At 44.0% G+C, this 26,973-nt stretch overlaps 1 protein-coding gene across 5 annotated transcripts in view; it reads left to right on the forward strand.

The window, feature by feature from the left end:
- The window catches only part of LOC138527241 (uncharacterized), a 381,456-nt gene that overhangs the window by 189,183 nt on the left and 165,300 nt on the right, over nt 1-26,973 (forward strand). For 4 of the 5 annotated variants that reach the window (XM_069638359.1, XM_069638354.1, XM_069638357.1 and 1 more), the window contains one exon: nt 25,829-26,737. The exons of the other annotated variant lie outside the window; for it this stretch is intronic. In XM_069638359.1, the coding sequence (XP_069494460.1) occupies nt 25,829-26,737 (909 nt within the window). The remainder of the gene's footprint in view (nt 1-25,828; nt 26,738-26,973) is intronic. 5 annotated transcript variants of the gene reach the window in all.

Consider the following 26,973-nt stretch of genomic DNA (forward strand, 5'->3'; position numbering starts at 1 on the left):
GACATGGGTCTGGAGGTGGAAGCACCAGCAGTGGTATGAGCTGGCATGCTTATATATTTTAGGGATAGGATATGTAGACCTTTCGAGAGGATAAATGTATATTGTGGCTTGATGTTTGTCTGGACGTTTGCTTTGAGATCAAACAGCTTCCTTTTAAATTAGTCTCCCTGAACATTCAGTGTTTGAACTCCCCCATGAAAAGGAAACGTATGCTTGCAAAATTAGCGGAATTGGGGGCCGATGTTGTGTTACTCCAAGAAACGCATCTTCTTAAGGCGGATTGGCTACAATTGAGATGCAGAAGGTTCCCCCATCCGTTTTTTAAATCAACTCAATTATAGAAAGCAGGAGTTGCTATCCTGGGTAATAAATCTGTAACTTTTAGATATATACGGCTTCACTTACTTTCAGGCAATTCAATCTCACTCTGTTTTCAATTTATGGTTCTAACCTCCTCCAAGATGGTTTTTATGCTAGATTTTTGCCACAAATTGATTATTTGGGTGGGGGGATTTCAACGTGGTGCTAAATGTTGATCTGGATAGGTCAGGTCAAAGGAATGCTTCAGCACCAGGGGGCCCTTTATTTCGGAATCAGGCCATTGTAGATTTTGATTTAATAGAGATATGGCGATATCCTTATCAACAAACGCGTGATTATACATATTTTTCTCATGTTCATCACAGCCTCTCTAGACTAGATTATTTTTTGGCATCCAGGTCAATATTGGCATTGATTTCGAATCCCTCGATCAAACTTGCCTTGGTTTCTGATCATTCTCCCATTACATTGCAGCTGGAGGTCCTTTATGTTCTTTCAAGGGGCTTAGGGTTCTGGAGGGTAAATGGCTCCCTTCTGTCAGATGAGATTCTTTGCTCCTCGATCTCTGAGAGGATCTGGTTATATTTTCAGCAGAGCACTAGAAATGATATATCGATTGAGACTATTTGGGAAGCCTTTAAACCAACTCTACATGGGGAACTTATTAGCTTGGCCTCTGCACAGAAATAAATACTAATGAGACAAAGACTAAACTGAGGAGCTGGTGCCGGAATTCTCAATATAAGGTGCAAGGCTCCTGGAGATTATTTAGACAATTGCAGATGTCTAGGGCTGAACTGAAAGCGATATTTTTAATAAGTCGCTGAAAACGAAACAATTTTATTTTAGCATTTCTAATAAGGCTTCCTGACTCTTGTGTATAAAATTAAGACACAACATACTAGAAATAGGATAAGTTAGCTCCAAGATGAGGGTGGTCGATTACATGCTGTTTAGTCTGAAAAAATGGATATTCGTACGCGTTATTATCCCACATTGTTTGTGGAAGAGCACCTTGATTTGGGAGATCAGCAGGCTTTGGTAAGTGAAGCAAACCTCCTGAAAATGTTTGATTTAGACAGAGAAAAATCGGAACACCTGATAATGGCAGGCAAGATTTCCCACATCAGATGGTCTCTCCTTAATAATAAAACACCTGGGATATATAACTTTTTTGCCCTTTTGTGTAAGCGGTTTGCCCCCATGTTGATTCTGTGGTTGAATTTATTTAATAGCTTTGTGTTATCGGAAGCAGTCACTCCTATGATGGGGGAATCTGTGCTGTCGCACCTGGGAAAACAAGGAAAGGATGCGCTGCAATGTGAATCATATAGGTTCTGTGAATCTTATAGCTGTTCTTAATTATGGTGGCCGTATTTATTCACAAGTGTTGGCTAATAGACTGGCAAGGATTCTTCTGGGTACTGTACATATAGATCAGACTGGATTTATTCCTGGCAGACAAGCTCCAGATAATACAGGAAGGGCAATTAATGTTATAGAATGTGGCGTTATCGGTCAATGCTGCGAAGGCATTTGACAGGATCAACTGGGTGTTTCTCAGGGAAGTACTACCGGGGTTTGGATTTGGGATTATTTTTTATATAAACAGGGTGTCGGCTAATTTCGTTCATCCTTCTACTAGAATAAAACTTACGTTGTCTAACGTGTTTTTCTGGACTAGGAGAACCCGTCAGGGGTGCCCATTATCCCCTCTATTATGTGCGCTGTCCATAGAGCCATTGGCACAAAGAGTTTGTTCTCACAAACGGATCCACAGGAATGAAATGGCACTGTGCGCAGATGACCTTTTTTTTGTGGCACTCAGAGAATACATGACCCTTTACAGTATCCCTTTTGGAATCATTTCTCTTGGTATCTGTAGGGATGCAGAAACAGACCCCGAGTGCAAGGGTTGCCAGGGGGGGCAGTGCAGGTATGAAACAGAGGGGGAGGGCCTAGGCCCGAGATCAGACGGTAGCCAGGTAAATCAGTGCAGTTTTAGATTCAGCCAGGCGATCAGCAGGGGGGAGGAGGAGAAAAAGCAGAAGCAAAGTGGAAGGTCTTGAGATGTTTCCGGAACCAGAGATGGTACTCCTCAAGTTTCAGAGAAGCAGGGAGGCTGTTCCAGAGGGAGGCCCCAGCAGAAGAAAGATCTACCACCAACTCGCTGCTTGGAGAAGCGACTAACCCTGGGGGAGTTGGAGGCGGATGAGCGAAGAGCTTGAGAAGGAAGATATTTAGGAAGAGAGAGTTCAGGTATTGAGGTCCCAGGCCCCAGAAGGCCTTGTGGACAATGCAGACGGTTTTGAACTTAATCATCGCCACAACTGGGAGCCGGTGCATAGATTTCAGTCCTGGAGAGATGCGATCCCTGGGCTAGAGCAGTTTGAATTGGGGTTTCCGTTACATGAATGGTGTTGAGGCTTTCCGAAGGTTCATCGTGGCCACCCTGGAATGCTCTTGATGACTAAGATACTGATGATATATTGGGATAAGGCAATTAAGAAGTATGCTGGTATGCCGTTTCCATCACATTTAACTCTGGAAGAATCCAGAATTCCCTCCTGGGTTATTAGTATCCAGTGGGTATTCACATTGGCTTGATGGGGATTTGACTTGCTTAGGTCAATTGTTTGTGGGAGGTAGGCCGTTATCCTTTTGAATATTGCAAACAGGCTTTCTTGTTAGGTGAAACGGATACATTTCAATATATTCAGCTAAGGCATTGGATCAGTGATATCAAAGTTTCTCTGAAACGTATAAAGCAAACAGAATGCTGGAAGATCTCTTTTTAGGTGATTCCCCCCAGTCCCTCCACAAGGAGGGTTTCATCATTATATAAGGTTCTTAATGCCAGTCGTTTTAAACCTATATGTCTAAATGTGAAGAAGAGTTGGGATATCCTATTGATGAATTGTCATGGTATAACATCTGGACTAGGGCAGCTAAGACTTCAAATTGTGTCCAGTTCAAAGAAAACAGCTATCAAATAGTTTTTTCGCTGGTATCTCACCCCAGAGAGGCTCCACAGATTTAACTTAGCAGTTCCCCCAGTTTGCTGGAGATGTGGACATGCTCAAGGCACACTCTTCCATATATGGTGGGCTTGTGTACTTATCCAAATATATCGGAAAGAGTTGCTCACACACATTAAAATAATATCTGGAATTGAACTCCCAATGTACCCTCTTAAGATTCTTCTGGGTAATGAGGATGCAGGGGATCAATGTAGGTTGAAGTCGAAATCTTCCAAATGGCTTACATATATTCTGATGGTGACTCTGATCAGGGTAGCTCGAAACTGGAAAATTAACGCTGAGCCCGATATTAGAGAATGGAGTGCTAAGATTTGGTTTGGAGCCGCAATGAGTAAAATTGGGGCTTCCCTGAGGGGTGAGATGCCTAAATATTTGGAAGTTTGGAACCCTTTTATTCAGTTTGTTCAATTACAGGATTTTCCTGGAGTGCACCATAAGCCTCATGATGGCGTGCCTTTACATTATTATGATAATCTAGTGATAGAAAGGAACATCTACATATATTGGGTAGAATTCTATTTTTATTGAATACTTTTGCAGCCCTTACTGATTGTAACACTTTGGAATATTATTTTACGATCGTTATTTGCTTTGCTTTATCAGCTGATGTATTATTGCCATTTTTCTTTTGATATGTCATACAGTAAATTCAGCTGCATATGTTGTGAAACCAATAAAGTAAATGGCAAAGAAAAATGGCATCTGTTGTCCTGGCTTAGTCTATTTCTCTGGTCACAGCAACTTGAATGTGTTAGCATGTTAAATCACCTCACCCACCACACTTAATTAGGTAACTGGGTACTGTAAAATATTTAAAGGTAGCATTGAATTGCATAAATAGCATCCAAATGTAGATGGAAAAGGCCTCATGAAACAACCGGTCTTAAAACGGGGATGATGTCAGTGGTATCGGGTGAATTTATTAAGTGGAGGTGTGGGAATATTAACCTGAATTGGCATAAGTGAGCCCTATTTCACCAAGGTGGATTCAGAGATCAGGAGGTGGGGAGGTGTTCCACTGCCACCCTGAAAGAGTTTGTGAAATAATGCAATGGGTTGAAATGCTTCATTTTTCAGCCCTATTTTTTCAGAAAAATGGGCAAAAGCCATACATTTTATCATTTATTATGTATAGTACTTATAAAGCACTAACCTAGTTAGAAAGCAATGGAGTATTGTACATAGAGGCTGTACCCAGAGGGTTACAAGTACTGGGGTAGCAGAGGAACTAGGATGGGTAGGAGGAGTAGGGGATGGTGGGAGCTCTGGCGATTGGAGAAATATGAAGAGTGGTGTCTTCAGGTTCTTAAAGGATAGGATTGAAGGGGCAATCATGTCTGCATTGTAATTTGTTAACTTGTTTCAGTGATAAAGTGCTATCATATAGCTGAGTGGGCTGCAAAAACAGATGCATACAACTAAACAGGGTAACAACATATTTCTATTCTAATCTGACACATAGTCTCAAATAGGGGATTCCTTACAAGGATAATTATTCACTCCTTTTCTCCTTGTTTGCAAATTCAGTTTGGCTTCTCTGTAGTCCTTTACATTGGTCTGGTTTAGGTTTCTCCTGCACTGTGCTTTTGCTTGTGATGTTGACTGGATTTCAAGATGCACCTTTCTTTTGGTACTGAACAGTCCTATGCCGTCTTCAGCCATGACTGGGTTTCTTCGACTAGTATTTTGTAGAGGGTGGAATTTCTCAGCTAGGCGTGTATGTTTTCACAGGATGGGAATTTGCTGCGACTCTGTAGGTGGTGTTGGTAGAGTCTCATTACTGATCTCCAACCCTCCTTTCTCCTTGCTACACTTGAAATGGACCTGACCCACCTCATCGCCCATCACAAGCTTGTTCCTCCTTCCGTTGTGGGTCCATCTTTTCAGATCTTAGTTTTTCTCCTATCGCCCTGCCTTGAGAGCGGTATTCCCTCTCAAGCCTTCCAGTTCTGAATGTCTATATCCTCATATGGTCTCTTCTGCCACCTCCCCATGATGTCCACCTGCATCCTCCTGGTCCCACTTCTCATCCTGCTTTCTTCCTCCCATCATCTTTCTCCCTCTCTGGACTCCAACTTCCACTTCCTCTTCTCCAAATCTCATCCGTCACCTTTCAAAATTTTCCAACTCTATCTGCCTACTCCCACAGTCTTCAGCAAATACCCAGACTGCTCAACTGAGGGTGTCGGCTTATATAGCATGGTGTCCCCTCCCCCTTTGCTAAGGGTAAGAATTACGCCCATTACTCATTTGTGGGCAGGTTTTTTCCAGAATTGATTTGCAATCCATATCAGAGTTCCTAAGACCCTGCATTACTAAAGTTTAATTAGAGCGTTGTTTTCATTCACACTGCGCCTGTTAAAGACAACCTAGTTGGCAATGCATATGTCAACCCAGGAAAACCCTCTTTTGTGATTCTGTGACCCGGTTTTGCAGGACCAAGCTCAGTATGAGACCGTATAGCTGGCTCTATAGACAGTTATTTACTGGAAAACCCCATTGGACAGATAACATCTAGCATATCTGGGATGGCAGGAAGGCTGTGTTGAAGGGGGAACGGATTAGCTGTTCAGCTAAATATCTAAAAATATCAGAAACATTTAGAATAAAACATGAAAAGGATGTGCACAAAAAGAAACATCATGCAAGTCTCTTAAGCACCTAGATAGCAAGGTCCAAGGTCCAAATTGGAATCTTACTTACTGGATAAAACGGCTCACAGCCTCTTAATGATTAAAGCAATATTAACACACTCACGGAAACAAGGCAAATACATTGTTATTGTAGAAATTATGTAAGGCTAAATGCTGAAATATCATGTTATGACTAAGAGCTGACAATGTTAAAATACATTATAAAGAAAGAGAAAAAGGAAATTGCAGACAATCTTTCAACATTAATGGCAGGTGAAGAGTTGGTCCACAACTTATAGAAAGAATATATTGATAAACCCCATATTCCTCAATTAGAAGCCTTGGAATGGCTAGATTTAGAGGGCCTCAAGAAGGATGAACAGGTGAGCAAATCAATTGATGAATTGCAGAATACTATGTCCCCAAGGCCAGATGGTTATATGTGTTTATTTTGCAAAACTTTCCTGCTATATCTCCTTCGCCCAATTATGTCATTTTAGAATGCCTTTGGGGAAACTGGGAGGGTTTCATAATCCATTGCGGAATCACCCACTGTCTTTATCCTGAAGCCAGAAAAACATCCCATACAATGTAACTCGTTTAGAGCCATTACGCTGTTAAATATGGATGGAAAGATATATTTAAAAATATTAGGCTTTAGATCATCGTGAGTCCTTCCCTGCTTGATTGACCATGACCAGATGGGACTTATTAATGGCAGGCGCATGCAAGATAATATTAGACGACTCGTAGATATGAAGGAATTGGGGAAACTGAAAAATCAAGAGATGGGAATCCTTTTGTTAGATGCAAGCAAAGCATCTGATGTGGTGAATTGGCCCTACGTAAATATGGTACCGAACAGTTTCAACTTTGACCCCAAATTTAAATCATATGTTTTGTAAACTTTCAGCATCCCTCCACCAAGATTCTACTGAATGGGAAATTATCCAATTGAATACATGTTTCCAGGAATACTTGTCAGGGATGCCCTCTACCCCCTCCCACCCCTTTACATTTGCATTATCCATGTAACCTCCTGCAAGAAGTATAAGGGCAATACCAATATTTGAGACATTGAAAGCAGTGAGAGGTCCTACAAGATATCACTTTACACAGATATCTCATTGGCAATGACAAAACTACTCAAGTGATGAAGACATTTGGTGAATTCGAAAGCGTGTCTGTTTTTTCCATCAACTTTTGAAAATCTACAGGTTTAAATGTCTGTGTTAGCTCAGGATTTCATCCAGCTGAATGAGGAATACTGGTTAAAATGGTCCAAAGAAAACAGAGTGTCTAGGAGTTAAAATCTTGCCATCTCCCTGAAGTCATACCGTAGCAACTTCTTGCACTTTGCCGAAGAGTTTGAGGAATATATGCGGAGATGGAACACTAGCAGATATTGTGGATGGGTAGAGTGGCAGCAGCTAAAATGTATTGAATTCATAGATTTTATATATTTGCTTAGCTCTCCCATTCAGGATACCAACTCCATGGGTGCGGAACCGGAAACGAAGGGTGTTCACGTTTAATTGGGAGAGGAAAGGATGCGAGGTAAAGTTCTAATGCAGGATACAAGGAAATGAGGGCTGGTTGTCCCGGACCTTCAAAGGTACACCATAGCAGCACAACTTTCTCATGTGTGGGAATTGAAACCTTGAGAGCAAAGGACATGATGGGTAGACTTTGAACAAGGTTGGCTGAGTGAACATGTACAACAAACCCAAAGTCGGAACCTCAACTTTCACTGATACCTTGAGGTAGAACCATGTAATATGAACGAAAGTTGTACCAGGAGTACACGAGAGACTGAAGAAGGTGGGCAGACAAATATGAAGCTCAAATCGTTATATTCATTTTATTAGGATTTATCTAAAAAACACGTAGAAGCATATTCATTTAATTAATTCTAAAAGACATTTTACTAATCATGCATCCATACATTCACTCTCTAATGCAATATCTAAAAGAGGCTGATCATTTCATGAAACCACTTCTTTTCCATTGTGTTAATAATTCACAACGCCTTAACATTGTTAATAACAGTTAATTCCCAATATAATATCGACTATTGGTGCCTAACAATATCAATCTTCTTTACAATAAAAGGCTTCCCAGTTGGTTAATAGTTTTGACTCGACAAATTATGTGTGTCTTCATCAGGATTGGATGAACAATAGCAACGTTCTGCGAACCCCTTTCGGTTCGCCTAATAGCTTGTATTCCAGTAGCTTCTGGTATGAGTCCAGTAATACTGGGTTTTCACAAAGGCGAAACCTAAACTGATCCGTTCCAAGCTCAGGTCAGAAACACAGTTTCAGCCTAATAGTCCTTTCGCAACTTCCCATAGAGTCACACTGGAGGCTCAGTCACTTCTTACTCCAGCCGAATGGGAAGAAAAATGACTCTTCTCAAGTTTTCAAGAAACAGTCTTCGTTATGGTAACGCTATCCAAATGGATTAGCACTTGTCTCCCTTCTATCCCGCAGCACTGTTTGTACGCTCGCGGTCACGAAAAGAAAACACCTCGTCGCTAACGGGCACGTACGCTGATGCGTGAATCTTGTTTGCAGCAGTCGAAGCCCGTAGTACAACATCGTGACGTCTGCCAACTTCTTCAGTCTCTCGTGTCCTCTTGGTACCACTTTCATTAAGAGTGAACATGTATCATGTCTGCTTTTTAGATATTAAAAGGGGGGATGCAGTGAACCAGAAGGACTCCTATAAATGATTGACCTGATTCAAGGTCTTTATTAAAAGTAAATGAAAATCTCCTAACTTGCCCTATCTCTCTGAGGGAAGTTCCCTACATAGAGAGTAAAAGTAATGGTGCTTGTCAAAGAAAACAGTCCTTTGTGTAAAACTCTGTCCAACTAACCTGGCGCTACCACTTTGGAAAACTTAACTAAGAGATAGACTCGAGCATTGTCCTCTATTAGGCTTCTGCTGGAGTAATGGCCTCTATTTTAGGCTTCTGCCTGGCTCAATCACTTGGATAGCTTGTCGTTCGATTAAAGTTTGTCAATAGGATAAAACAGTTCACAACTTTCCTATAGCTTGAATGCTCAAAGAAAAGTATCCTCTGTATGGTTTCCTCTTAATACAATTTTCTTAATAACAGTTTTGTGGCTCTTGGACTCCCCAACGTCCTGCAACCCTCTGGCACCTGTAAACTCATTGGTTTTCCCAGCCTTGATCCAAAGTGTTCATATCCCCTTCACTTTGACTTGCACAAGGGGCTTGCCCATTTAGGTTTCTCAGGATATGATTGGTTATTTATAACGTGCTTAATACCTAAAGGTTTCTAAGCACGGACCCGGGGATTGAACCTGTGTTGCTCCGTGTGGTCTTGCTTCCAAGGCGAGCAGGTTGCCCCTGAGCTATCCTCCCGTGACAATCATCCCTTAATCTTGTTGGAATTTCCTGCCTTGATTCAAAGTGTTTGTACCTCTCTTGTTCTGATTAACAGGGGCGCTGCCCCACTCAGGTTTCTCAGGTTCCTGTAACCTTGTCAGCTTTCCTAGCCTTCATTTAAAGTGTTCGTACCTCTCACTGGTACTCTCTCTCTGGGAGTGTTTGCTTCCCCGTATCTGCTTATCTCTACAGCCAATGTCCTTCTGGCATAAGCTCAGGGTTCTGGGCTCTCCCCATCGATCTGATCTCGGCATCTGTTACCGGGCCCCAGGCCCAGCAGAGCTTTTGTAGTCGCACCACCAGAGGAAACAGGTGCTTCCGCCGTCTCTGCCTCTTCCTCCGACCTTGGCTTCTCGGTCAGATGAGACACCAGCCTTCCGTCATCTGGCAAGCATTAGGAGCAGCCTCCATGGCCTCTGCTAGCTCCTCGGCTGAGCATAGCCCTGCCCCTACAGGACGTCTCTCCTCTCCATTCACAGTTCCTCCTGGGTTTATGTATGCCATCACCAGAGTTTCTTTAATGTGGCGCTCAGATGAAAACCGGCATTGACTGAAGTCAAAGAGATGGAATGAATGACACTGGTTGTTGTAGTCAAAACAGGGGAAAAACAGTTCTTTCAAGTCCCATGTAGGCAACAATGATTTTCAGACTGGGAGGTCTGTATCGGACTGGGATTCTTGCCCAGACCCCTAGTGGAGGGTCTTGCAGAGCAGGCTCGCCACCCTAGTCTCTCTGGGCAAAAGGAATGAATTGACCAGATTCGTCACAGAGAACACTCAAGCCCCCCTTTAGCATCAACCCAGGAAAACACGTTGCTATCGGAATAGAGCCCAGCAGCATTGGGGAATCAAAAGAGAATTGGGTCTGGGATATCCCGTGATTGAAAACACTGACCTCACCCACAGCATGTGTAAAAGAGTGTTTAGTGAAAGGGAAAAGGGTGGGTTTAAGGAACGCTTAGTTTATAAGAGCAAATAATTCCCCTAACCTTTGAAGAGGTCAAAAACAAAGCTCCACTTGGGAGAAGTGAGAGATTTAGGTACCACCAAATATGATACTGTAAAACAAACCCTACTGCGTGAGAAAAGCAGGCAAAAGGCAGTTAACACCTTTGGAATTCATTTACAAAGAGGGGTTGTCCACAGCGCACACCTCAACAGTATATAATGCATTAGCTAGGACAGACCAGTGGAACAATTGGGATGAATCAGCAAATTGGAACAGTAGCTAGGCATCCTCATAGAGGACAATCATTTGATGTGAATTTGGGGAAAAACAGGTTTCACTGAGATATACAGTAAATAGAGAATGTGTCTTTATGGTTACTTACAGGTGCTACTACTTCCCGGATAGGTGGCCAGGGATGGGCTGTTGCTCACAGATCCCAACCCTGGGGGTGGACGAGCGAAGGGGGCGGGGATCACCTGGGTAGGGGAAACAGGGTTATATTTGGGGGAATATCCAGGGTGAGACACGGTTACACCAGGGATGAAGTCGAGGAGGATGAAGTCCCCGAGACCTTTATGAGTTGTCAACAGTCTACCTCTCTTTCACCTACAGAATTTCCCTTACCCAAATGCAACAAACCCTTCACATCTGGCAAATCCCCTCGGAGCCCAAACCCTGTAAAACTTAAAAACTACAACTCACAGAATCCCGGGTTTTCTGTTTCCTATCCAACCACTCCCAGTCATTCTCCACGTCTCTCTGATTATGGTTTGTCACACTCCCAACCTACGTGGTCCAAACACTACCATTCCCACAATTCCCCACTGTTTATTTTCCGACAATAATCCTGGTCATTCCCATTTGTTCCACACCCCTTACAAATGTTGCCCTTCTGAATTAACAAAACCGCCTAATGCAAAGGTAATATTTTCATACAACACTGTTTCCCCCTCCTAGCCTGCGGGATATCGGGAAACTCTAACAACCCCCTTCTCCACTTTCTCCTGTCACGACAAACAATGGACTGACAATAAAACTTTTTACTTGACATGTCCCAACCAAAGGGTCAGACAGTTAACCAGAACCACACACACACACACACACACACACACACACACCTGACAACCCTTTCATTTCCCCACAGGGATAAAAGGGATAAAAGGTGGAACACGAGAGCACAGGACAAGCAAGGCAGACCACGCACTCAACACGGCAGTTTGGGAGGAGGCGAAAGACGGCGAATACCGAGAGGGTGACAAGGAGAGAGGTGACTTTGCCCTTTCCGAGCCAGGCCCGTGAAACCTCTGCAAACTGAAACATAAAACCGCGAACAAAGGCCAACATGTTTTACAGGAGATGTCTATGGTACGTGAGACCCTCCTCTGCTGATAACCAAGCCGGGGAACGACGTTGGTCTCGGTGGTACCACCCTTGACTCTGAGGATAAAGAAAGGCAAGCGGTTCATCACAGCCGGTGAGTTGAGGGGAGAATCGATAAGAAGCTGAACTGTGTTGAATAAAAAGTAGCCAATGGATACATTGAACTTAGAAAGCAAAAGGATACTATTGAGAAAGAGGGGGGAAAATCATATACAGAGGAGTCGAGCACCATGCGGGTGTTGACGCAGGAAACTCTGGGCGATTATCCAACAGAGGCGAAGAATGGCCAAAGTGGTCATTCAGGAGTCTCGTAAAAACCTCTGTACTGTTCAAAGTCTTTCACCGACAAAGAACTGTGAAAGATAAGGGAAGTGAATCCCACTTGTTGAAAAGTAACACATGAACTGTGGAAATTAGCAAGAGTGAACCCGGGTGAGGGATGCTAATGAAAAGGGACAGAGTCTGAAAGTCCTCTGGGGTATTATTGGCCAATGTTGACGAGAGTGAACCCCCAGAGGGAAGCCGGCAACTAAAAGTCGTAGAGAGTGAAACCGGCAGAGGGAAGCAGACAATCGGGAGGGGGGCAAAGGCCGAAAACCTGGCTAACATTTTGTTTAGATTTGTGAAAGCAAGAAACAATTGTAAAACAAGGGGAAGGGAAGTGTCCATTTTGTTTTCAAGGATCCGAGCCCAGCCGTGGGAGATCCAGGGGTGGAAAGTTACCACCTAATGTTTGCTGAAAAAGGAACTGTCTTGTTAATTTGTTGAGTGTTCTGAAGGGTCAGTGCCCAGAAGAGAGGGACCCAGGGGTGCAGTCATCACCCAAAGTATTCTGAAGGGTCAGCGCCCAGAAGAGGGGTACCCTGGGTGAAACCATCACCCAAAGAGTTTGTAGCACAGAACTTTGCGTGTGTTTGTTGTGGAAGGCATCAGGCCCTCGAAGGCAAGAGACTTTTTAATGCAAAGAGACTTTACTATCGAAGAACCTGATGGCTGGAACTGAACTGTTGGCTAGTGCTGAGAAAGCTCAAGCATGTGCTGTGCTCCAAAGTCCCACCTTGTCCCATGCTAGAAATGTGGGGAAGGGAGACCCCTGGCAATCACATCCTGACTTATGATTTGAGAACACACTTCTTTCTTTATTGATACCCTATCCCACACTCTTCCTGTAATATAGTTTTAACGAATTGGCAATAGGGTTTTCTTAATATAGGCCCTTTTATTTTGACGCAGCGCCTTATTTTTCTTTTGATGGTCGACGCTTGCTCCCATCTTGGATTTAAGTTTAGTTTAGGCATTTTTCCACCCTGCATTTAAAGTTCATTAAACACCCTTGCACTGTGATCACTTGTGTCTGTCTTTACTGTTGCCACCATGAGTTCCTTACAATAGAATCAACAAAATAAACCTGTAAATCCAGCCCAGTTCTGCAGGAACTGTGAAGAGAAGGGAACTATAGAGCGCATGTGATGGTGCTGTGTGAAAAAACAAATATTTTGGAAATAAGTTTTAGCTCGTATAAAACAGATTAGTGGACTTCATCTGTCGACGGACCCAGTGTTACTAGTTTTAGGTGATACAGAAAGAGGAGAGAACCCCTTAAAAGGGATTATGGCAGAATTAATTATCAACCTGCTCATAGCTGTGAAAATAAGCATCACCCCTAAAGCTGATAGAAAGTAGAGGGTCCCCAGATATACATGTGATGGCGGGGTAGATGAGGGGGGCAGGAAAAATGAGAGCACTGACAATATATTTCCAAAGTTTCTAAATATTTGAACACCTGTAAAAGATTATAGTGGGGAAAACCTGCACTTGGTCTATAAGCCCACATTACTGTGGACCTAGTCAATCAAATAATCTATGAGAAATTATTGGAAATTTGCAGGATGAAATAATTTTGAGAGTGCAGAGGAATGTTACGCAGCAGAAATAACTGATATAGGACATAAGGTAATACTGCTGGTATATTTTATATGTAGTTTATGTAGAATCTGGGGAATCAGATGTGGACTTATTTGTTTAACTGTGTTCGATGCATAATTGATATGTGCTTAACAAATTAATAATTTCAAATGTATTTGAAACACAAATGGTAAAATAAAAGGAAACATTTTTTTATATCCTGAAAATTACAGTCCATACAACCATCCCCAATGTCGATCCTATATTTCAGGGCAAGTATGGATTTTGGGGACACAACATTTCTGGGCTTTCCTCATTCCTGAAGAAGTCAGGGTTCTGCCTCGAGATGGGGATGTCCACCCCCTCAGTGCTACATAGATGAAAGCAAGCCATGTTCAGAGAGGCTTTTGTAGAAATGCTGGCCACTCAGTAGGTAGGCCTGTACTGATTGTAATGTGTCATGGCAATTTAAGAAGTCAGGGTGATGCCTCGAGATGGGGATGTCCACACCCTCAGTGCTACATAGATGAAAGCAAGCCATGTTCAGAGAGGCTTTTGTAGAAATGCTGGCTACTGTGTCATGGCAATTTCATGAATAGGCTTCCCCACCAAAACCTTTATGCATCCCACTTCTGACATCTGTCAGCAGGTGCAGTTATTTTACCCCACCCAGTCTCCTCAGCAGCATTGCTTGTGAAGAAGAGTTTTCTCCCTCCTCTGTGGGTTTCAAGGAGAGAAGGAAAACGATTTTGCAAAGGTGGGAACCTAACATTGTCTTTCCAGATACTTGTGATGGCATTTCAATAACAGAAACCCAACAAGCAACGTTTGTGCAGGGGGACAACCAGGAAGCAAAGCAGGAGTAGAGCAGCAGGCATGTACCAGCTCTTTCATGGGACACAAACTGAAAGAAATCCAAAATTGCGGTACACCCTTTAAAGACTTCCCTTCCCTGACTTGGAATAGGAAGCCAATTAACGAGTGAATTTGAAAGTCTGCCTTAGCCAATGAGATGGTGGGTGCTTTAAAACGGAGGTTATGATCCATACAGTGTCTCTGGACTGGGCACTGAGAGATAAGGATTTTGAGCAAGCTGGAGAACACCATAGAAGGGTAGCCTTCTAGGCCCAGACGAGTGGTGTACCCTAGTGAGGGAGAGAAGAGTCCAATAGCCCTGAAGAGGGGTAGCTACAGTGAAGAAGAGAGCCCCTTGAGCCCAAACGAGGGCTGTGTAGCAGTGAAGTAGAGGAGAACCCATGTTCCCAAAACGGGGTGGGCTGCAGTGAGGAAGCAAAGAGCGCCTTGAGCCCTTGAAGAGGGATGTACTGCAGTGTGGGTGAGAAGAGCCCAGTTAAGGGATGTGCTAGAGTGAAGGGTGTGAGAGAGTACATGTTATCCCAAGATGATGGAATGTGTACGAGAAGAGAAAATCCCCTTGAAATTTAGAGGTTTTCTTCAGTGACAAAAGGCAGTGACTTTCATCCACATAAGAAGGGATGTGTAACGGAGAGTGAGTCCCCCTTGGTGCTGGAAGAGGCTAATAAGTAACAGCGAAAATGAAAAACCCAGTGAAGGGGAGGACGTTTTTTACCCTTAGCAAAAGAGAGGAAACCTTGCATTCAAAAATAGGTGGAGAGTCCCCAGAAGAAGGAATAAGGACCAATATCTAACATGTATGCCTTTAATGTTGCAGGCCTTCGTGAATAAACCTGCTTTCAAAGACTACATTTCCCAAGAACCTTTATATTACAGCCATCCTGACACAATTTCCATGCAACAGTCTTATGGTTTACTTTTGCTTAGTAAAACCCTTTAACTTTGTTCTGATGTCAGTAGTTGTATGTTCCCTCGGCCATGTGACACCTATCACAAGTGCCCGGGGATACTGGGCCTACTGTGTGGTATTTTTCATGACGCCGTATGTACTGGGCCTACTGAGTGGTATTTTTCATGACACCGTCTGTCATATAAGAGGCATGCCAATGGAAAGTATTTCTTGCTGCTTCAGCAACTGCTACATTCTTTGTGCGTGCACAGCCGTCAATATCTGAGGCTTTTGCCTCTGAATGTGACTTTGCTCTGCGAACCTTGGTGAGAGTTCCAACTTCTCTGAACAAACTCATTTTAGGACCAGTGAGGGTTCCTTTGTGTTGTGGATAAACCATGGCAGAGGTCAGCAGACTTTGGCAAACTATACTCAGTCTGAATCTTCTAATGGCTGCAAGTCTCAATTTCCTAAAGAAACAGTGTCTGTGTTTGTTACCAATTTTTCTATTAGGTTTAGTTCCCCAGTTCTTAGGGAGTCAGCACTACATATTTTAAGGAGAGGTTCCCAGAGACAGCCTGCTGCGCAACAAGGACTAATTGGTGGCAACCAGGGAAACCCCAGTATACCTTCTCTGGTCCCATAATGTGTTAGATTGTGGAGGCATACAACCGATTTGGTCACTCTGCTAGAGGCCCCCAGAGACAGATAGGGGACATTGTCACAAGAAAAGGTCTGTCTCTTGTTTGTTTACCTTCTGGAAGTTCTTTGTTTCCTTTCTGGCAATGTGGATTCTGGTTTTGTGCTGGCCTTCAGTGAAGGTGAGGTATTATCTGCCAGGTAGATTAGGGTATTGGTTGTGACTTCAAATTCATCATTCGAATCAAAGGGAGTGCTACTAAGTTAACCACTGTAGAAAAAGTTATGTTGATTTGGAAACATTATGTTGACTTTATTATGTTTACAAATGTGTACAAATGTATTATAAAAATGTATTTCAATGAACAATTACAAAATAATGAACTATTAAACACAGCGCAAATGGGCCATTTTTCAAACATTATAACCTGTTTGGAACCACCTGGCTGTGTTGGTCTCTGTTGGAGAGTTAGAAGGACAAACCAATGCAGGAATTTTCCATCAAGGCCCAGGCAAGGATATTAAGCAGGAGAGCAGTTAAGAAGGATGTGTAAGCAAGACAAACCTAATTTGTAGTTCTGTGAGAGAATGTGCTGAGTGGTCCTTTAATGCAACAGTCTTCCTGATATCTTTGCCGAAGAAGGTATATAAGTGCTGGGACTATAGTTGGTGCCATCACCCAGATTCTGAGTGGGTTTCTTCAGCAGGGAGAGGTAGGACATATTTTCAATGCATCTTTGAAGGTGCCTTGTGTGAAGGAGGCATTGATGACAATGAGAAGTGATGCAAGTACTTCACCTGTGCAGGCATTCACAGTGGAGGAGGAAAGGATGTTGTCTTTGTAGGTGGTGGATTTGTAGGCTGGGAGAGTGCTGAAGAGGACTTTTGGAGCAATTGTTCTGAATTTGGTCCATATTTATAAGTTGAAGACATGATTGGGACCTCTAAGGTTGATGGGAGCTGTCAATATGTTGCCTCATCTTGTGTATCTTGTTTGTGAAGAAGTTGTTGATGGTGTTGCATTTATCAGCGCATTTATCAGCGTGTTATGGTATTGCAGGTTCTGGCATGAGGTTGATGCAGTGTTTCATGACTTGAAAGATTGCTCTGCTCTTGTTGGATGATTGCATTTTGGTTGTTTTGGTGGCTTTGGCAAATGGGATGAGTGTCTTGCTTGCTCAGCGGTGGGTTCTCAGGGCGTTGAGGTCTTCATGTTGATGGGATTTTCTCATGAACCTTCAGGGATCGAAATTAAAATTGGATATGCAGGATCAAAAATCAGCTCCTGGGTATCCAGCCTTAACGAGTGACCAGGAGCCACCGCTGGGGCCCGAGGAGCTAATACATAGCATTCCGCAAATCTTACTTCCACATAAAATAGAAACATATAAGTTTGTCCATTATTTATGACCCCTTATGGTATAAATGTCACACATGTGTCCTTATTTATTTATAGATTGTCCCAAATGCACAGAGGTAAATTCCCATAAGGATGTTTGTTTGGCATCAATTGGTCTGGGGAGCCAAAAGTAGCTTTTGTTAAGCTAACCATGCTCTTGTTGGCTACAAACAGGAGCTAAATAGCTCCCAGCTCCCCTCAATTTCAAACCCTGACCTTTCTTGTCTGAAGATGCACACTTGCTGTCAATGCATTTCTGTGCAGAAGTGTGCAGGGTTTCTGCTTGTTAAGACGTAGTTTCTAGTTTCAGTGGTGCATGCCTGTTCGATGGCTCAATTAGGGTGTGTTTGAGGGTGCTGAGGATCAACATTATTTGAGGGTTTGGACAAGGAGGGCAAAGTGATGAGGCTTCCTTTCAGTGCCTTCGATGAGGAAGTTCACAGGCGCCATTTCCAGACGCCGGTCCTGCTCCATTTTGACTTGACTCTCGCAGGGCAAACTTGACGGAATTTACACCTACCATTCAGCCTTGATGACTTCACCTCTGGCTCATTTTGCCATTGGCTCATTATACAAGTTACCTCCAGGTTCCTCACACCCTGTTTCCAGCCGGACCTTGCTCCTACCATTAGGGGTCCCTGGCCTGCTTTCAACGGGCCCTCCGTCCACACTCCGGCTGCCTCCATAACAAATGCCCACTGTGGCGACTCCTGTTCCCACTCCTGCCTTGCGATGAAACCTCTTGTGTTCATTCGCTCCTACTCACAGCACGAACAGTGAGTTCCCTGACTTTTTTGGCCCCAGGAGCACACAGACCCAGAATTCCCATGGGCTGTACTCAGTGCTGCATTCATATTTCTAACATCTCACCCAGACATAGACCAAATATGAGGTCAGACTTTAGCCAGGCATAGGAGACTTACAATCAACGTCTCCTCCAACTGCACTTTCCTCCTGTGATTTCTGTACCTAACCACATTGCATATTCCATTTACTAGCAAGTTGTCTGTTAAATGTACAAGTGGATGGTTTACACTTTAGGACATCTGTAAACATGTTACATTGGATTTTTAACATAACCATGTGTTTGTTCATTACAATGGTCATCATGTATATAAAAATATTTAAATACTTTGCAAAAGAAAGAGCATCAGCTAATTAATAATAAAAAGCTGACATTGTTCATATGAGTAAGAGATATGTGTTTATCAGCAGCGAGTGTGTTGTTTTCAACAATGGTTGCCCAGCTGTATGGGCATCCTAAAAAGGTTTAAAACCAGTTTGCATTTCTATTGTTCTGCATTCCTTTGATTCATAGAGGGTAGGACAACCCCCTAGTTATAGATGCACACTTGCTGTCAATGCATTTCTGTGCAGAAGTGGGCAGGGTTTCTGCTTGTTAAGACGTAGTTTCTAGTTTCAGTGGTGCATGCCTGTTCGTTGGCTCAATTGGGGTGTGTTTGAGGGTGCTGAGGATCAACATTATTTGAGAGTTTGGACAAGGAGGGCAAAGTGATGAGGCTTCCTTTCAGTGCCTCGAGGTAAGACTCTATAAAACAATCCCTTGGTGTACAGGTCCCCAACTGTTAGTATACGTCTGTACTACCCAAAGGATTGGTAGAATGGCAGAGCAGATAGACTTACCTTATGAGGAGGATGTGAGCTGTAGGTAAGTACAAGGAGTCCAGTCAATACGATAGCCCAAATAAGCACTTACACACTGAAAGTTAACACAAGGCAGGTAAGTAAATACTATTTTAGACTAACCAAAACACATAGGAAATAGCAACAAAACTTGTCAAAGATGACTGCTTCGATATTAGTTGCCCGTGCTTACAATTGTTACAGAAAATGACGGCAATGACAGTTCTACTGTTTAAATAGTAGTGCTGCGCACCCGCATTCGTTTCAGAGAAGTGACAGCTTCATTCATTTACAAAGTCACACAAAGTATGTAGGAAGGAAAAGGAGAACACTTTTAGTAGTGATTTACTTTCTAGTAACACTTTTCAAGGCTCCTAATGCTTTACCAGTCCATTCCGTAGCTCATCAAGAGTTCAACAAAGTCAGTTCAGGATGGGAGCAAAAATCTAATGCAGCACCAGAAAAGGCATAGTTCATCAAGACACCTTAGATACTTAAATAAAATACTTTAGTAGGATAACACAAGTTATATGGACCCTGAAAATGATTCCCTAAAATAGCACAAGCTGTTAAGCCTGGACCAGAGGTATGCATGGATGCCCAAACACCTTGTAACACACTCCAATCACACTTGAGCGACTATTCCACTTGAGGTAAGTTCTACCTTGAGCCCCACAGTACCTTAGGGTGGTTGATGAAAATGATGTTGGATTCTTTCCTGAGCAGCAGCGACGGACCCGCTCTCCTGATCCCTCGGTCTGGTGACCAAAGATTGGACTCTGAATGGAATGTCACAGCAGTGATCACGAGCAAAGCTTTATTTGGTCTCCCATGTCGGTCTGTGGTTTTGTCACCTTTTTATCAGCTTCAACTATGAACGGTTACCGCCCGGTCAATCTTGATCGATGCTGCAGTCCTGCACTCTGGTGAGGGGACTTGGATGAGTGGGATCATGCCTCTGGAGGTCCAACTGGATCACACCAAAGTTCTGGGAGGATTCATTCATGCAAAGATGCTGCAGTGAAAATGGGTTGGAGGTCCCCTGGTATTAGCGGTTTGCAGCCCAGGAAGGTTGTAGCACTTTAATGGATGGCTCGATCTGCAGTTTGTCTCAGTGCTTTTTGGGCCCACCAGCCAAAGGGAAGGAATCATTCTCTTCGGAGCTCCTCTGTTGATAAGAACACAGGGTCAGGAAAGCAGCTACTGAGGGTCTCTAGGTGTCTCTGGTCGTCTTCAGCTTCGGATCTTCTCTTCAGTGGTCGACTTGCCTTCTGCCTCAGGGACCTCACCTTTTATTTGGATATCCCATTCACTCCTCTGCAAACTCTCCCTGCAGTTTACAGAATCAGGCTTCTGGCTGTCCAATCAGGACAACTAGCCCCCCAGTGGGAACTGGTTCCATTCAGGCATTCTGGCAGACAAAGGACAGGGGAGTGTTAAACTCCTCCCCTGCTTCCTGTCGTCACAGACACACTGGAGTCTTGGCGGGGACACCTAAGGGTTCCTGCCAAGGCAAAACTCACATTCAGACCTCCCCCTCCTAGAATGGTAGAAGAAGGGCTAGCAAAGGACAACCACACAAGAAATGGTGAAAAAAGAAATGAGCCACTATGTTGGAACATAGGTGACCCTTTGGTGCATAACCGAGACTTTGAATACAGTCTGCTTTTTAAAATAGCACCACAGTTGGTAGACCACGTCCACTGCCACCAGCCATAACTTTAGGGTTGTAACTGTGACCAAGGCAGAGAGAAGGGGGACACTAGGTATCCCCTTAGCACTCCACATACGGTGGTGTGTACTAATCTCTCATAAGTTAAAGTTTTACGAAGGATACAAAGTATCCCTCTTTCCTCAAGAACAGTAGTTCTAACTGAAAATGAAAGAATATAAAAAGGAGAACCCAAAGATTCCCCTGCAACACTGCACCAACAGTGCTTTGTGCTGAAAAAGTGTAACACAGATGTCTTTAAGAGATATAGAGGAAAGCAGACTCCATAAAAAACACATAAAAAAACAAAGTTCCCATAGTTAGAGCAGTAAAACTGAATGATGGGAATAGGCTCCCCGCTTCCAGGAGAACAAGTAAAACGTCCAGAAGTCCAGCAAAAAGTGCTGGGGTGTCTCACTAGCAGAGGGTATTAAGCATAAAACTGATACATCTCCCCAACAGGTGTCTTGGTTTGTGTGGCTTGGCCTCATTGTTGTAGCCCATTAAAAGATCCAATAGATGCCAAGTGTAAGAAACCTGATGGTATTCTCCCACCAGTTCCCCGGTTCTTCCATTAAGGCAGCCAGGGAAGGACCATTGCTTTTGGATCCCGACCCTGGGGGTAGACAAGGGAGCGAGGGTGACCTAAGTGGAAGGTTACAGGGTTTTGGGAGAAGAATGCCCTAGGGTGAGATATGGTATTCCCTCTTTCCCAATTGTCCACCAACTCACTCACCCTCAGCTTTTATGGGGTATTTCCAATCTCTCTATCTCCCCCCCTCCCCATTTCCAATAAGTACTGGGATGAGGAAGAGGCAATCGAGAGCAATGAGGATAACCCATAGCAACAGCATGGAGAGTCAAAGAGAGGCTTACTACATAGTACCATTAGGTTGTCCCACTAATGGAGTCATGCAAATGTGTGCATTTTACTACAACTGTGCACACCTGACTCCACTTGACTCTCCACTACTCTAAAAAAGGTGTGGTTCTGCCAGAAGCAATGAGCAAGCTGGGGTTGCTGGATGGAACTTGGAGGCCAAGGAGCAGATAGTTGCAGAGAGAGGAGCATGGAAGATCCAGTGGATTGCGGCCTGGTGTGTCAGAGGGGCTGTAGTGTGACGAGGGAGTCGTGTCTCCAAGGAGCCAGAGCAGAACAAATTGCAGGCATTTGGCTATGTCCAGGGCAGTGCGCATTCCCATGGGACGTGTGCCGGTCCCAGGGGTGTCTGAGGGGCAGGTGGTAAGACCCTGACCTCAATCCACGACCCTGGAGAATTGCTCAACAATGCTGTGCTAGTTTGGTGAGTTTCACGAATTAGAGAGATAAGTCATTTAAAAAGCACCTGTACACAAGTGTTTCTAGGTGCGAAAGATAGAGGGAGAGAAATTCAGTAGCATGTGGGTGACTGGAGTGGGAGCAGAAGCAGTGGAAGCAGGCAAGCGGCCTGACGATTGAAAGCAAGAGAAAGCAAGGCAAAGTGAGAGAAAGTGCGCTAGTGGCACGGAAACTGAAAACGCATAAAGAGCAAGAGAAAGTGTGCTAGCGGCGCGGAAACAAAAGAGATGGAAAGAAAGTGAACCGAAAGCAAAGTGCGGGTGCGTACTACCCGAAAGCGGGGGAGAGGTTGTAAGCGAACTGAAATGGAAAGAACAGAAAGAAAAAGAATGAAAAGTAAAGAGAGGGTGTGAGCTACCCGAAAATGGGAAAAGGGATGCGAGCGACCCTGTAACGCTCACCTGGTATCCACGGGGACGTCACTTAGCCTGTTCTGACCTCTTAACAATCTCAAACCCTTCCCTGGAGTCTACTCGACTGGAGACTGGGCCTAAAACACAGGATTGGTAGAGTTTAACTCCCTATTGTCTCTGTGTGCTTGAACCCCTTCTTCCACGGAGTCCAACCCTTCCCTTTGATCCACAGCTCACCTTGTTTTCTTGGAAAGTGTGCTCTCCGTCCTGCTTTCAGCGCAGGGGCGCGTTGATTGATGCGGGCTCATTGCTGCCTAGTTACTTCACTGGCAAGAGTCCGAAAGGTAAGTATAATGAGTCTTTTTGAACAGTTCTCTAACTTCGTTCCTTTCCTTTCTTAGATGATGGCTGGCGTCCGGGGATGGCGACGTGCTGCTGAGATGAGTAGCGCTGAAGGTGAGTGAGAGCGCGATGCAACCCTTTCGTATTTGTATTGAACTGAGTTCTTTTTCTGTGACTTTTAGGTGCTGCAACGTTTTCAGCGTGGATGCCGGTTATGAAGAAGAAATGCGGTGAGTAAGGGAGGTATGCAGAGCCTCTATATGTTTCCACGCTAACCTGGAGTGTCTTTTTCCTCTTTCAGATGGGTGAGAAGTTCCGGAGACAGAGTTCCCCCAGAGAGGCTGGGATTCAGGTAAGCGTTTGAAGCTCGTACAGTCTTTAAAAATAAGCGAAGATTTGCTGAATGCTTACTAATGCCTTTTTTCTGTTCTTTTCCCTTTTCCTTAGGAAGCGGCGTGCCGGGATGGGAATGACACCGCCGAAGATGCCCGCAGAACAGAAGAAGCAGTGAATGATGGGCAGAAGCGCCGCAAGGTAAGGCTGTTCCTAACGGTATTCTTGTTCTTGCAGGAGCTGAGCGCAGAAGAAAGATGCAGGCCTACTGGAGACCAATCCGAACACAGTGAGTGTCACGCTGCAGGTGCAGAAAACACAAAGCATGTTTCTCAGCCTGGGCATGGCTTAAATAGTCTCTGGGAATCCCAGGTGTCTCTGGGCTGAACCACACCCAAAAGACTAGACTGCACATGCAGTTCTGGGAACCGGAATATGTGGGGGCATCCATCTTGTCCCCATCAATGCATTAGAAGTCCAATCCCCAATGTTATCCTATGGGAGTGAGGGAGTCTGGTGCCACAAGCGCCAAGTCTGACTCCATGTGGGTCTTTGGAGGGAATGGAGAGGCCCTTGAGGGCCATGTAGGTGATCGTGGCCTGACTCCAGCCTGACATCTTGGAGGGCTGGCGACATGAGGGCCAGGAATCATGACAGACCCGAAACCAAAACAGAGTTGCCAGAAGCACCAGAATGGGAAATGAAGAAGTATGAGTGTATGAAACAGTAAAGAGAAGTGTGCAAGAGGCACAGCAAGGTGAAAAGAGGGTGCAAGTGTGTACAACAGAAAAGACTGGGTGCAAGAAGCACAGAGAAGTGAGAAAGAGAGTGAAAGAGGCACAGAAGGAAAATGCTGCCAGAAGAAAGCTGCAGAAAATAAGGAGAGGGGCCAGAAGTCAGCGTGCTCGCGCTTGGGAGGAACAAAGAGCCCGGCGTTCTCGAAAGTCTCTGATACTACTTCCCCTGAAAGAACTATACATTGGAAGGTACATCCTGACTAGGAGACCTTTTTTCTGTTTAAAGCTCAAAAGGGGCCCAAGCTTGTGGAGGGGAACCCTGAGAGGCCCAAAGAGAATTGTTGAAAGGTACATCCTAACAAGGAGAAGCTTTTGTTTAAAGACCAAAAGGAGTCTAGACCTTGGGTAAGGGAACCCTGATAGGCCTAACAGGAAATGTGTCTTTTTGTTTGAAACTGGAAGAAACGAAGCTTGGGGAAGGGAACCCCAAGAGACCCAGAGACATTGTGACTTTTATTGACTTGCTGTACAAGCCCTATGTGGAAGGTTCTGGGGGTAACCCTTTTGAGTTGAACTTTTTTTGGCACTGGCAGACTACACCTATTGGTAAGACTACCTGAAACCAGCTTTGGTTTATATTTATTTTTGAGCCACCATTTGTCCTTTAAGACCCCCCCCCCACCCCCTATCACATTTGGTTTAAGAGAGAGGGCAAGTATAGGTTTTGAACACAGACGAACTTTGGTTTTGGACTTGCGGACATCGACGGCCCTTAGAAGCATACATTGAGAGAAAAACCCCCTTAGAGTTGGGGCCAGGTAGGCATTACACCAACCCCAGAAAATTTGACAATAAAGGTTTTCAAACTGTTACTTTTGAGTCTGTGTCGCTCTTAACACCATGCCTGTCTCACACTGGTAACCAACAGTACACAGGAGCATTGTACGATGTATTTTTATAATGACTGTGTATACAATAGATGCCAGCATTAACACCGTAAAACAAACTTTCCTGATTGCTGAGCCCACAATACAGGCCAGAACTTCGATTGTTGAACACACTTTAGGAAACCTGCGCCCACAATATTTGTCAGCACTTTTGCTGTAACGAATATTTTTCTGATGGCCACAACCTATGCCATCATTTGCACTGTAAAACAAACTTTTCTGTTGTTTTTCCATACAATATTGGCCTGTGAAACACATATTCATGAAGCAGGTCTCCACACTATATTCGAGCATTGCTTTCAAAAACATGTTTTCATGATGCATGGGCCCACAATATATAGCAACAGTGTCCCATAAAATATGTTTCCCATCTGCATCTTTGACACATATAATGCCTTAAAGCTTCTATTCAGCTTAGCTGTGTGGCAGCAGCACCGTAGTACTCCCTCTGCCTGCAGTGACCCAGCTAGCATGCCCAATGGACCTTGCCTTTCTGATAAAGCTGTATGCCCCAGGCAGGCATGGACTATAGGGTATGTGCATGGGTGCTCACGGACCCTTCTTTCTGCCTGCTTTGATCTTGGCCCATATGACTTCTCCATAATGGGCGTATGGGTTGCAAGATAACGCCCGTTGATGTGGAACTTAGAACGTTGTACTGTGTTTGCCATACCTCTACAGCCACACTCAAGAAGTTGAGTTGTGTCTTACTAACTTGGTGCAGAATACCCTTCTCAAACCAAAGCTCTCTCCTGTGAGGATTTTACATTGTTTAAGATTGCCCATTGAAGTACCATGCAGGAATGTTTATGGCATGGCTTGATATCATGCAGATGGAATAGTATGTAAAGAGCTGCTGTATGAATTTTGACACAAGAATTGTAGGGCTCATTGCAAAAAGTTGAGAGGAGTCATATTGCGTTTACACGCGTAAGTGTCTGACCGAGTTCTCACCGTCAATTTTGTGTTCTAGGTATCAGTTCACCGGCAGATCAAGAATGCCTGGACAACTTGCATCTCCAAGAAGAGAGGCCTGCAGCTGATCAGAGTGATAAAGACAATCAACATGGAGAAGATATGCCTCCAGAGAATATGGAAGAACAATCTTTGGAGGAGTGCAAGCTCCCTTCAGGCAAGAGAAAACCAACTAGTTACTGCGAAGGAGAATCCCTGATACTGCAAAAGAAGAAACCTGTCATAGTACGGAAGACCACGTATATATCCGAAACAGGAGAGGCTGAGGGGCCTCATCTCGAATCTGACAAATGGAACACTTCACAGAGTAATTCTTGGCAACTGGGAGCCTCTCAAGAGGAGGTGCCTCCCTGTTCGTCTCCACTTCATGATATGACTTTGGTCCCAAACATTGATCCTACCAATCTGTTTGCCAATTCCCTGTCCAGTCATATGTGGAATAACACGTTGGAAGAAATCTCTGGGACCAGCAGTATGAGTACCTCCTTTCATGAGTGGCCAAGTACATTGGGAGGATTAGAAGGTGGCCGTGGTACAGGTGCATTTTCAAAAAATGTGTGGAATAGCACTCTGGAAGAAATTGCAGGTAGCAGCAGTGGCAGTGTGTCATATTGCACTGCATGGAGGAATACATTAGACAAGGGCACAGATGGTAGCAATGGGACTAAATTGGGACTGAATGCTTGTAGGAGCACTTTAGAGGAAGAAGCTGTTGGTATCAGTGCAATTGTGCCAGGCCAGAGCTTTCTGGAGAGCACTTTGGATAAATCGGCTGGGAGTCGTTGTGGCAATGCCCATAGGGTAGAAAAAGAGAAGACTTCTTCCAAGAACATCGCTAATTCTGATGAATTTAGACTTGGTTGCGATACAAAAATTCAGATGGATCAGCCAGATACAGGAATAAGAGGTTAGTAACAGTTTGTCTACATTTCTTTATTGGGGGGTAATTCACTAATCTGCTTTCAATGTGTTTTGGACTCTTTCCAGCATATACTTACTAATTCCCAAAATTAGATGTTTTCAAATAGGAAAGTAATGTAAAGCTACTTTCTGTGGGGACATTTTTTATTATAATATGTACTGTTCCTTCGCTAACATACTCTTTCCAGTTATGCTTATGTACAAACACATGGTTTCCCCAAG

This window comes from Ambystoma mexicanum, chromosome 1q, assembly GCF_040938575.1.
Source record: "Ambystoma mexicanum isolate Mex_15411 chromosome 1q, UKY_AmexF1_1, whole genome shotgun sequence".
NCBI classification, from domain to species: domain Eukaryota; kingdom Metazoa; phylum Chordata; class Amphibia; order Caudata; family Ambystomatidae; genus Ambystoma; species Ambystoma mexicanum.